The sequence below is a fragment of the Oreochromis aureus genome, linkage group 16 (assembly GCF_013358895.1).
Source record: "Oreochromis aureus strain Israel breed Guangdong linkage group 16, ZZ_aureus, whole genome shotgun sequence".
Taxonomy (NCBI): Eukaryota; Metazoa; Chordata; class Actinopteri; order Cichliformes; family Cichlidae; genus Oreochromis; species Oreochromis aureus.
The window spans coordinates 2,139,662-2,151,362 of record NC_052957.1 but is presented as its reverse complement, the minus strand read 5'-3'; the positions used below and the strand labels follow the sequence as shown (position 1 = coordinate 2,151,362).

General features: G+C 44.3%; 1 protein-coding gene across 5 annotated transcripts in view; it reads right to left on the bottom strand.

The window, feature by feature from the left end:
* Positions 1 to 292: 292 nt before the first annotated feature.
* Positions 293 to 11,701, bottom strand: part of myo1b (myosin IB) — a 52,351-nt gene continuing 40,942 nt past the window's right edge. For 2 of the 5 annotated variants that reach the window (XM_039599957.1, XM_039599959.1), the window contains 16 exons: positions 11,411 to 11,637; positions 10,977 to 11,177; positions 8,739 to 8,832; positions 7,636 to 7,785; positions 7,483 to 7,551; positions 7,302 to 7,388; positions 6,896 to 6,982; positions 5,899 to 5,985; positions 5,025 to 5,111; positions 4,131 to 4,205; positions 3,908 to 4,042; positions 3,671 to 3,777; positions 3,420 to 3,552; positions 2,837 to 2,989; positions 2,494 to 2,624; positions 293 to 2,409 (listed from right to left, as the gene is read on the bottom strand). In XM_039599957.1, the coding sequence (XP_039455891.1) occupies positions 2,277 to 2,409; positions 2,494 to 2,624; positions 2,837 to 2,989; positions 3,420 to 3,552; positions 3,671 to 3,777; positions 3,908 to 4,042; positions 4,131 to 4,205; positions 5,025 to 5,111; positions 5,899 to 5,985; positions 6,896 to 6,982; positions 7,302 to 7,388; positions 7,483 to 7,551; positions 7,636 to 7,785; positions 8,739 to 8,832; positions 10,977 to 11,177; positions 11,411 to 11,637 (1,956 nt within the window). In that variant the 3' untranslated portion in view covers positions 293 to 2,276. The remainder of the gene's footprint in view (positions 2,410 to 2,493; positions 2,625 to 2,836; positions 2,990 to 3,419; positions 3,553 to 3,670; positions 3,778 to 3,907; positions 4,043 to 4,130; positions 4,206 to 5,024; positions 5,112 to 5,898; positions 5,986 to 6,895; positions 6,983 to 7,301; positions 7,389 to 7,482; positions 7,552 to 7,635; positions 7,786 to 8,738; positions 8,833 to 10,976; positions 11,178 to 11,410; positions 11,638 to 11,701) is intronic. The other 3 variants (XM_039599958.1, XM_031730031.2, XM_039599960.1) reach the window with 3 other exon arrangements.

The following is an 11,701-nucleotide window of genomic DNA, read 5'->3' as shown; positions in this document are numbered from 1 at the left end:
CCAGCTGCTTGACTCCAAGGCTTGTCCGTCCAGCCTCAGTGCTATTAACCCCCCTAAACACTCGTATACCAAGATAAAGCCCAGTTGATAGTGATGATAAACAGCAACCAAGGCCCTTTAAAGGAATGTGAGACTTCACAGTGTGATGTACGGATGACTGAAAGCTGCCTGCACATGGTAGGTAGGTAATATTTAAAAAAGCCTTTTTTTGATTTGAAGTATTAACCATACACTGGTTTAGATAATAAATGCAAGTATCTTTGGAAATAACTGGATACAAAAATAATGCAAAGAGTATCCCAGAATAACATTTATTAATTACTGACTTTTATTTAATTTAAAAAAGATTACTTGTAAATGTTACACTGAGTTCTACTGAAGCATGTCCATGATCTGTCTCATAGCACAGGTTAACATTAGGCACACAATAATGCAGACATCATTTTGCATTTCTAGCAACTGTTCAAATACAAAACAGAGAAGAGCGATTCAGAGAGAGAGAGTGGGGAGGAAGAACCCTAAAACTGCACTGAAAGCAGCGTAGCCAGGAAAATACATCAAAACTGGAATTCAGCCCAACTGTTCCCACGTGAGGGTCAACGGCTGATTTCTCAGGTCCCTGTGTCGTGCGTTACATTAAAGAAAACAAAATCAATTTACATGTACAGACCATGATACCCTGGATTGCAAACGCCATCAAGAGCTAATTTATGTCATTCACCGAAAGTACAAAACACTCCACCAGAAAATCGGAAAAATAGTCAACGTGCCTGAAAATATAGAGCTCTGGCTTCTTGACACTCGAATGTTCCCCGTGTTTAAATGACTGAAGACCAGATTTTTTTTAAATAAGACTTCTATAAAGTTATAAAAAGCCCAAATTTGCCCATTCTTTGTGATACATCAAGGATCTGTAGTCACTTAATATTTGGTCTTTCCTAAAAAATTAAAAAAAAATAAAATAAAGACACATTAGGAGCGAGTGGGCGGAGCACAACACCTACTCAAACTTCAGTGGTAGAAACAGCAATTTTACAAACACAGCAATTAAAATAAAGAGTCAGGGCCACAGCCTTCAAAGCTTATGTACAGCTTATGGCACAGGAAGGGCAACTGCTATGGGTCCTCACTGCTGTTTTACCAGAGAGAGAATAATTGAGACAAAACGTTTTACTTATTGCACGAAAAATATTCAGTTCAAGGGTTTGTGTCACAGAAAGCTTTGGATCAGGGGAATGAATCCTTTGTCCTTTGGTTGGGCATCTTTCTGTTTTGGACAGTCAGTCCCACATAATGCTCAGGGGGGCTTCTTTTAATTTATATATGGAAATCTGTGATATGGGTGCAGGAAATCTCTGCAGAACAAAGCTTCACAATCAATGCACACTGCAATGTGTTGAGAAATGTAGCAATTTATCACATGTGCAGCCTCATCAAAACATACAGTGGCACTCCAGGTCAACACTCCCCGTTCGAAAAGGTTTTTGACCCTTTATACCATCAATATCTCGACATGAATGGGAACGTTTGTATTCGTACACTGACACGTGGCAAGTCACAGGACCTGTTCAATGGCACATAGAATGGATACAAATGGGGTTTTACAATAAATCAATCAACACATTACATTTGACTTTGCAGCTGTCCACCTTTTTCTGAGAAAAAAAATATATAGAAAATAATACAACATACAATCAAATACATTTTCAGGTCATCCTCTTTTTGTTATGCAGAGGTGAAAGCAAGTGCAGTATTCACGTTCATGAGAGAACAAACTCCGACAGGCTGACCCCAAAAGACCTCCGGGTCATCTCAAATTTGAAGCCATCTTTTTAAAGCTAGAGCTGCTCAAATGCAGATGAGTCGAGATCTGTGGAGCTCGTCACAAACGTCTCTAATTTACCGTACAGGCAGAACAATCATTGTCAACATCACCATTGGTATACAGAAGTCTGTTGTGCACTAACAAGATTTGCACCAGCATCAACTCTTCGCGGCAGGTTCACAAAACACCAGTGAAACATTTTAATCATTTTCTGTGGCATGCAACCCAGATTAGGGCTTTCTATGCCAAACAAACAATGTGGTGCGTGGTTACATCTGTACCTGTGCCTTAGGAAATTTGATAAGAACAAAAAGCCAAATAACTGCACATTTTTGGGCTCACAGGGGAAACTGGTGTGACAGCTTTTGAGTCCAGAGTTTTGGGGGAGGGTGATGGTTTGATTTTTAGTCGCTGCCAGACTGAGCGCTCCACGACAGCAGTGGAGACTTCACTATGGCGATGTGGGTACCGACACCTCCAGCAGGCGGTTGTTCTTGCGCTTGCAGGACACGCTGTTGCCGTTCTTTGGGCTGCTCTGGATGAACTTCACGCATACTTTGTCCTGCTTAAACTGCACCAGGAACCTGCCACACAGAAAACATCGACCACGTCACAAAACATCAACGGCGCAAAAGAAATATCACCTTTCTCAGTGCGTCTGCTCTTACTCATCCGAGATGTCAACTTTGAGTTTCTCCCGGTCTGCGGCGGTCGCGCCGATGCGATGGAGCTTGGTGATGATTTCAATAAGGTGCTCACTGCTGAGCAAGAAATCTCCTTTGACAGCTGAAGCCGAACCCTGCAGTAGAAGAAAGTCACATATTAAGATCTTTTAATAAACTTTGGTGTCTCGTCTGGCCTTACAGGAACGGTCCGTCACTTGGAGACATTTTTATTCGCTTCCCGCTGAGCTAAATGAGAAGCTCAGTGTCTGAATAACTTTGGCTTCAACAAGCCAGAGCACAACGGCCTCATAATTCTACTCAACTACACAATCGTGTCTCTTCTCACCTCTTTGAGTTTGAGAGCAAAGAAGCCGTCTTTCTGCGTGCTGACTGACACGCTAGTGACGTCTGGCAGAGGAATGCTGGCCTTCACCTGGCCCGTTTTCTGGTCAGCCAGAACAAAGTTCTTCTTGGTCAGCAGGAAGATCCGTGGCGTTCCCTGCAAACATGCGAAATAACATTTTAGCCCTCTATCATTCCTCCATCGTGGAACAATAGGGGAAAAAAACTACATGTTTTTTTTTTTTAATGCATTTTTAAATGTTTGTAAGCTTCAAACTCAGAGCTACAACTTAGCAGACCTGTCCAGAAATGTCTGATATCTGCTGGAAGAAAAACGCTGTCAGTTGTTATGATGTCAAAAAACATCAGCTCACCGTGTAAGGTGTTGAAATATACATCAGAACAACTTAACGGTGGCTCTGCTTCACTGTGGAAAATTGCAGAAAATCTCTAAACACACAAGGTCGCTGTGTAATCACACTACATGTTTTAGGTTTTCCAGCTTGTATACAAACTAAATGTGCTGTAAACACTGTGGGGTGTGTGTGTGTGTGTGTGTGTGTGTGTGTGTGTGTGTGTTTTCTGACCTTGCCATTCGCCCTGTTAATCTTGTTGACCACATCGGCCAGCAGGACCTTCTCATCCACAGCACTGTTGAGTTTCTGATATTTGGGGTTCTTGCTGATCTCCAGGTAATCTCCTTTGAAAGGCTGACTCACACTGACACACAATACAGAAAAACAAGACTCCACTTGACATTGATCATGTGACTAGATGTTGCGTTTATCTAGCTATAAAATGAGATAAAGGGCACTTGATGGCAGTGATGTTCAGGTACCTGCTTGGGTAGAGAGCCTTTTTACCCTTGAAGATCTCACTTGCTTCTAGCTTTTCCTCATACACTGCCTTCTTCTCCTCGGTGAACTGGTCCCTGTATTTCTTGCACTGAACACGAGACAAATTCATTCAGTTATATTCTGATGTATATGCAGTTATTATAGTATGTGAAGAAATGCCAAGACAAAGCACGGTTCTTAAATATGACTGAATGTGGTCGGTTGTGTTTGTGACCAACCCTCCAGTGATGGAAGATTTTCCGGAGCTCTGTGTGGACTCCATCCAGGAAGCCGTACGGCCTGGCCGGCCACTTTTTGTCTATGGGTGACATGGAAGGCATGTTGCTCTTCAAGCCCAGGAAGTATTTCTGTATCTGGACACGCACAGAGAAGCAAATCATGTTTGGTTTCTTAACATCATGTTAAACTTTAACATTAAAAAAAAAGAAAAGTCCAACTTACAATTCGCTGGATGGTAAAGTCGTAGATCTTTTTGCCGGCATTAGCTCTGAAGAATTTCCTGTACTCTCTGCGGACCTATAATGGCACCAAAAGATCAGATGAAATCATTGAACTCAGTCAGTTCTTAATTCTTATCTGTGTGTGTATTTGGAAAGAAAAGGAGGCACACCGACAGAAGGATGACAGTGCAACACAAACAGCACACTGAAAAACATCTGACGTTTGGTTAGTGACAAACACCGACAAAAACTGCAACTCCAGCCTGCTGGACTTTGAAATTTACTTTACTTGAAAGGATGTGATGGTTACGACAAACAGTCTGACCTTAATTCTACAAACTGAGGTGGAAATGGGTGCACTGTGATGCACGAGGTGGTTGGTTAACGTGACGAAAAATAAAAAAAAACAATATTAGGACTGCAATAAATGGTGTATGGACAAGTTTACTTCAACAACCAGCAACAGGGACAAGGACACACACCTAGAGAGAAAGAGAGAAACACTGCTGGATAGAAAAAAGTGCTCGTTCATGGGTTAGTGTGACAGATGCAGAGAAGAGAAGATACGAGCGAGTCAGACACCGCTGCGTGACATCTGCAACATGAAAAGCCTCAAAGGAGGAAAGAAGCGTCCAATCCTCAATCATCCATTTAAACTGGATTTTTCTTTAGTTTTTAACATAATCAAGCAGGAACCACACAACTATGTATGTCTTATATACACTGCATTAAAAAGAAGCTGCAAACAGCTAAAAATATTACAAAAATGAGGAAAGTGTCATGAGGACAGCGCCTGGATAACGACAGAGAAGATGGCTGAGGAGGATGAGGAAAGTCAGGGGTGTCGAGTAGGTGGCAGACTTGTTGATGGCTGCGCCGTGGGGCTGGGAGGTACCTTGAGTCCCTGCCAGTAGGCCCAAATCAAAGCGACAGCGTGCTTACGCCTGGCCTCTTCCTTCAGTCTCCTGAGCTCCCTGCGAGCCTGTTCGGGGGTGGGAGGGAAGAGACAGAGAGTGGGAACAAATGAAGCAGGAGAAGATGAGAGGGAGAGGAGGTAGACACCGTTTTGCCTGAGGTCAGCAACATCAAATGCACACACACACTGCACACAAGCACAGTGTGATCACTGAGAGACTGTAAAATTACAGCTCTGCTTCTCCAGCCTCCAGAAACCAATATGGAACTGTGGGTCATGGGAGCCTTTATCTGGGGAACTTCTGGAAGGCAAACAGAGCTGGTGCTTTGACAACTTTGAGTGCAAAAGAAGAAAAGAAAAAGTCACATCTCAGGCGGTCAGAGGATCCAAAGTCTTCCTTCTAAAAAACAGCACAGCAATGCAACAACTACACATGCACTAGCTACACAGGAAGTCATGCAGAGGCAGCAGGCAGCATGCGGTGTGAAGCATGGACCTTGGAGGAAGAAGCTAAAAACAATGCCAGGATAGGACACATCAGTCCCTGATGTGATGTATGGAGACTGGACGCCTACGTTTCACTGACTAGTACTCACAGTGGAAAAATGACAGCACTGCAAAGGCAGGTTCAGATGAAAATAACCATTCTGGTCACATGGGTAAGACTGCTGTGCTTTAGCAGCCAGCAGTCTGCCTCTGAGAGACTCCATAATAAGATGTCTTACATACAACTTAAGTGTTTGGAAAGAGTCGAGCAGACTGATGGACATGTTATGGACAAGGTGGGAGTGGGATTGATGGAGGGCGGCAAGTCAGAGTCACGGCAAATCAAGTCAACAGGCTTCCCAAATACCTTGGTGCCCTGCCAGCCGGCCCAAATGACCGATACGGCATGTTTATTCCTCGCCTCCTCCTTCAGCTGACGCAGCTCTCTCCGGGCCTAATGAGAAGCGGTGGCAGTTGTGGGTGAAGTTAATTTCAGTGGCAATCAAAACACAATTGTCCGAAAACAGGGGACAGCAGAGGGGACACAGCAGGGGCAAAAAGGCGGATAAACAAAGACGAACAACAAGAAAACGTGTGAACGAGGAGACTCTCCCCGCAATGAGGCTGCGTGTGGTCAGCTTTAAAAGAATATTGTATGAAAATGATGCAATATTAAAGTCCTGCAAGAAAGTTAAATTATCTTCAGCGTCAAAGGTGCAAACTAACAAAGAGCCAGAACCACAGTTTAGATTTAAGACACTAAAGTCTTAATGCTTTGAGCCTGGCATGTTGTAATTTAGTATAATAACAACCTCCAAGAATATTTGATATAACAAAGATTGTTACATTCTGACAGGATAATGGTATACTGCATGGCAGCAGAAGACTGAGCTTTAAGAGCTTCCTGCTGCACATCATCACATCGATTAATAAGAAGCTTCTTGACTTTAACCACAGAAAAAACCCCACAATCATAATCAGATGTGTGGCAACATGTACATTTCTTACTTCCAGCATATGTTTACAGCATATGCTGGAAGTAATTTTAGATTAGAGCAGAGATGTGACACACTGGACAGAAAGTGTAAAACACCTGAGCTGCACGTCGCAGCCACGACCGGCACAGTTTACTACGCCAGATTAAGCGTGTTAGTTTGGGAACTCGAGATAATCCCACATTTAACAGCCACACAACAGAAAACGGGGGAAAATGAACAGTCGGGCTCGTTAATCTGGCCGAGGTTCATTCAGCAGGGGTGCTACTCTATTAGGCAGTTTCGTGGTGAGAATAGCATGGGATGGGACAAGACGTGATGAACAGGGGTGGCAGCTGGGACAGCAACACTATCGCTGGGTGGAAATACCTTGGTTCCCTGCCAGTATGCCCAAATTACTGTCACAGCGTGTTTATTCCGCGCTTCTTGTTTCAGACGTCTCAGCTCCAGCCGTGCCTGGTGGATGTGGTGGGCGTTAGGTAAGACAAGTTAAAGATGTGAAGAGGAGAAAAAATCGAGATGGGAAAGTTGAAAAAGGAGCAGGGGAGAAAAGATAAGTGGGAGCTGTGTGATCAGCACAAGAAGCAGGATTAAAGGAAAACAGCAGCAATAACATTAAAGGATAGGTTTGTTAAAGAACAGCCGTCTTGCAATACTGTGGTGCCTTTAGGCAAGAACACAGCGTACAATAAAAAACCAAAGGGTTTGAAGCGATACTGACAAGTGTTCAGGAGCATCAAGGTACAGTAAACACCTCGCTCTTTGATATCAGTACCTGGGTGCCGTGCCAGAACGCTGCGATGGTGGTCACTGCCTCCTCGCATCTCTTCTGATATTTCAGCTCTCTCAGAAGTTTGCGGGCCTGGTGGAAACACGCAGACACTTTCATTTTCTTCCACACGATAGCTGCTACACTTTTTTCAATGAACTGAGTGAATTCAAAGACAGATGCACACCTGCCACCCTCTGGTGTACGACTGAACCACAGTGGTAGCACTCTTGATGTTCCGGTACTTCTTTTGTTGCTGTGAGATGGAAAAGTGTCATTATGCATCAGTGAGCACGGTTTTTAATCCAATTTGTATTTTGGTGTAATTAAAGGGTCTCACAGCGTATCGGCGGTACCAAGCTGCCACCACTATCTGGCTCTTCTTCATCAACAGGAAGTGCGTGCGGCACTTCCAGCCTCTGTAGATCTTCTGAATGAGCGTGGCAAGGTCTTGGAGACATTGCTTTCTCTTCTCCTCCAAGAAAAAGAGCTGCGGGAAAAGGAGAAAATTAAGAGCTCGAGACAAGAGCACCTGAGAAACAGTGTGAAAGCTGGACATTATCAACATCATCAAATTATCTCCAGGAAGGTAAAATGTCAGGGAAAGTCAGTTTACCCTGAGGGGAAAAAGGTTACGAGTTTGATTTTTTGAGGAAGCACCAATTTCTCAATGACAAGAACAAAGTGTAGGTGAAAAAAAACTTTACTGCTCCAGGAAGACAATAAAAATGACCTTTTGATAATCGACTTATTCTCAAGGATGAGGCTGCATCATTTATTGCACTGGTGTGAGGAAGTGTCACTGCTTTACCTTCAGGAACACTGGGCCTGTCGACATAACGCCACACATGGAAGCTTCTGGTTTTGTTCATATATCCACAGAGCTTGACTAATACCTACGTCGCGACTTGTATTCTATTTTCTGAATAGATAAAAAATGGCGCCAGTTAAGCTAAAGGTGTGACTACAGTGATTAAGGAGCAGAATAAATATGCTCGAACTCTGTTTCAGTGATTTTGAAGCTGTAGATATGTAAAGGAGATAAGCTGATCAGATAGAAAAAGCAATTATAGAAGAAAAATTCTCCCAGCGTGAGATCATGTTATTCCAGGCTCTGTTTGGCCTTTTGCTGGTGGGGGAGAAAGTCCATCCAAACGCTGCGGGCCCGAGCAGAGTCTGCAAGCGCCGAGTAAAGAAGCCCGTTTCCCATGTTATACGGGACAGCTAAGTGAAACCATGTGTTCTCAGAGTGGTGGTTACAAGCTAATTGTTGAAGTGGGGGCTCCAAGCAAAGCCCACCATGCTTTACAAACATCTTACTGTGAGAAAGCAAGGCAGCTGAGCACACCGGCTTCAACCATTTGACTCTAAAACAGCCTAATCTGCAGGAATACCGAGATGTCAAAAAATAAATGCTTTGCCAGGTTACAGGATGTATTTTACCGTTCTTGGGTTTCTGATGAAGATCTTGGAGCGGCCATAAGCGATCTCTTCTGCTGGAATCTGGAGGTCGGCCATCAGCACCTCCACTCCTTCCCTGTGGGAAGTCAGAAAAGTCAAGAGGGTCATACACTACACGAGCACAGATGTATACAGTTTTCACAGGACCGCAGTGCAGTCCCACCCTTACTGCTTCCATAGGAATTAAGAGGGTAAGTCGCAGGCGTGCGCTGCTAATCAAACGCACTTGATTAAAATAACAACTCTTTAAAATCAGGTTGTGTCAGTTCGAGCTTTCAGGTGTGTGTCAACAAAATCTTCCTAGGAGTGGACGTTCCAGCAAGTTCACCCGGGGTCAGGTTGTGCAATGCTCAGAGAAAAGGCTTTACAGGCCTCAGCATGCTAACCTGTGAAGTTCATCACAGTACAATTAGAAAGAGACTGAACAAGTATGGCTTGTTTGGAACGATTGCCTCTTCTTTTTAAAAAGAAAGAAAGAAAAAAAACAGGGCAGCACAGCTCATGTTGGCGAAGGTTCAACCTGTGCCAGGACGTCTGAACGGGGGAGCCGTTTGGTCGTAAAGCACAGCACCATGTTCAGCAGAAACCAAACATGTCAGAACAAACAGCTCATAGCAACTGTCAGTGTGGCCTGGAGGGGTGATGATCTGGGCACCTCGCAGTCACTGAGTCGACCATGAACAGGAGTTCATGGTCGACTCACTCTTGCACTACAGCCAAAGTGTTGTAGTGCAAGAGTGAAGGCATCTGTCCCTCAGCTGAAGCTTCGATCATCAACAGCAAATCTACAATAAAGGGGCTGAAACCAGAAAATGAAATGAACGAAGGCGCCGCAACGATCCGGTTAAAGTCCAGACCTCAATGTGATGGGAGCTGTGCGTGAATAAACACCTGCAAACATCTGGACAGCTCTCATCCTCAGGTCTAAAACGCCTTCATTTAGAAGCAAACAAGAAGCTTGTTTGCTTCTAAATGAAGGAAGTAAACAAGACGACTACACACTACTAGGTGTAGTCGTCTTCTGTTTAAGATCTTAAGACTATCCTGACCTGGATGTCTGGCAGCCTACACAGACATGTTGTAAAGGTGAGTGGGCCAAAATTCCACCACAACAATGTGAGACTGATTAAAACCACACAGAAAACAATTACTTCAAGTCTTTGCTGATAAAGGTGACTGCACATGATGCTGAATCATGGGGTGTACTTAGTTTTTCACAGGACTCTTTTTCACCCAACAGAAACAGCAGAAGGATTCAGAGATGTGGAATAACGGAAGACGGCGCCGAGGATGGAGTTTGAGAAACGATGGAAACCACGATGAAAGCAACAGCCAGAGAAAAATATCAGGAGACAAAGAAGAAAACTAAAACCATGCTAAGCTGATACAAAGATGCTGAAATATCAGGGGCCAGATGTGTGAGACGGCAGATAGACATCAGTGACTTCACCAGCAGAGAGGACGAAACCTGCAAGTCTGGCCGAGTCAAGGAGACAGATAAGGATGGAACGTCTGGGCATGTTGTGGTTCAGAAACATAATGTTTCATTTCCCTCAAACAAAGCGGCACCGCTGTGACGACATGCACCTAAAACATCTCTGCTAACATGCTGTTTTTATTTAACATGACCGAAGCAGCCAAACCTTTTTACCCTGGAATCACAGTCTCATGTCTTTAGGTAACCTGCATGTGAATCCATGCATAAGCAGACAGTGGGGACAGGAATGCATGGAAACAGCTGGGAAAAGAGGAGGGAACCAGTTTCCTTATCCTTAGATCTACACATACCAAACTCAGCCAAAAGTGTTGCTTTATAGCTCCGAGTTTCAGACCGCTTTCTCTATTTAAATATACAGATCATATGGTCTGCTGGGTAAACTGCTGTCAAGCTCCCCTAATTATTTTCCCTTTTGCCTCTTTCTTCTTCATCCGAGTACTTTCTAGCAACGGCTGTTTCACATTCACACAGCCACACCTGGGAGTGGACCGCTCTAGCCACAGTCTATTAGTGCTGGTCACACACTCTCCACTGGGAGCAGAGTGAAGTTTAGTGCCTTAGCTAAAGACACCTGGGAGCATTTCTCATTTTCCACACTCACATTTTCACACTGAAAACTTGAAGGGATTTGCTCTGGCAGGCTTCCAGGGCCAAGACCTCTTTTTTTCCCCCTAATCAACTATTCCCTAATGTCACCACTTCAGGGCATAAACAACAATTACCTTGCAGGCCCCTTCCAATGCGGCCAGGTCCTTTTGCAGAGCATTTTGTAGCGCTCCAAGCAGGGCTCGTAGGGCTGGCGGAAGGCATAGCCTGCTCGTCGCACACGGACGTTCTCCATCAGGCCCAGGTAGCGCACCTGATGGCAGACCAGAGAGTCGGTGAAGATGTGGGATGCCTTCTTATCATTGGGCTTGATGCAGCTGGAAAGCAAGAAAATAAGTTGCAGATATTAGGCTGGTGCGTAGAGCCGGCTGCAGTAACAGCAGCAGCTCTTGAGTGTGCTTTTTATAGATTAATAGACTGTGCTAGTTGGTGACAGTAACAGCAGGCCGGCTGAACCTGGACTATTTTAAAATTATTTCAAAGAAAACTTTGAGAGAATCACAAACAGCACAAACTGCTCTTTCTGTGTAATCGATATGATCAGATTTACCGGATGTAGTTTGGGTTCTTGGTCTGCAGGTTCCTCATCAGCGTGCCCACTGAAGCTCTGAACTGGAATCCAGCAGTTGGGGGTCTCTTCAGGTTGACTTTGGCTGGGTTGCCTTCAGGAAACAGCTGTTTAATGAGGCTGTGGTTGGCTTTGTACATGGCCTGTGACAGGTCCCGGTACAGAAGGTCATTGTTCTTATCCACAAAGCCCTCGACACGATACAGCACCTGGATACACAGAGGGAAAGGAGCCATTCACAAAAAGGTATTTTCAAACACAAGTTGAACTTCT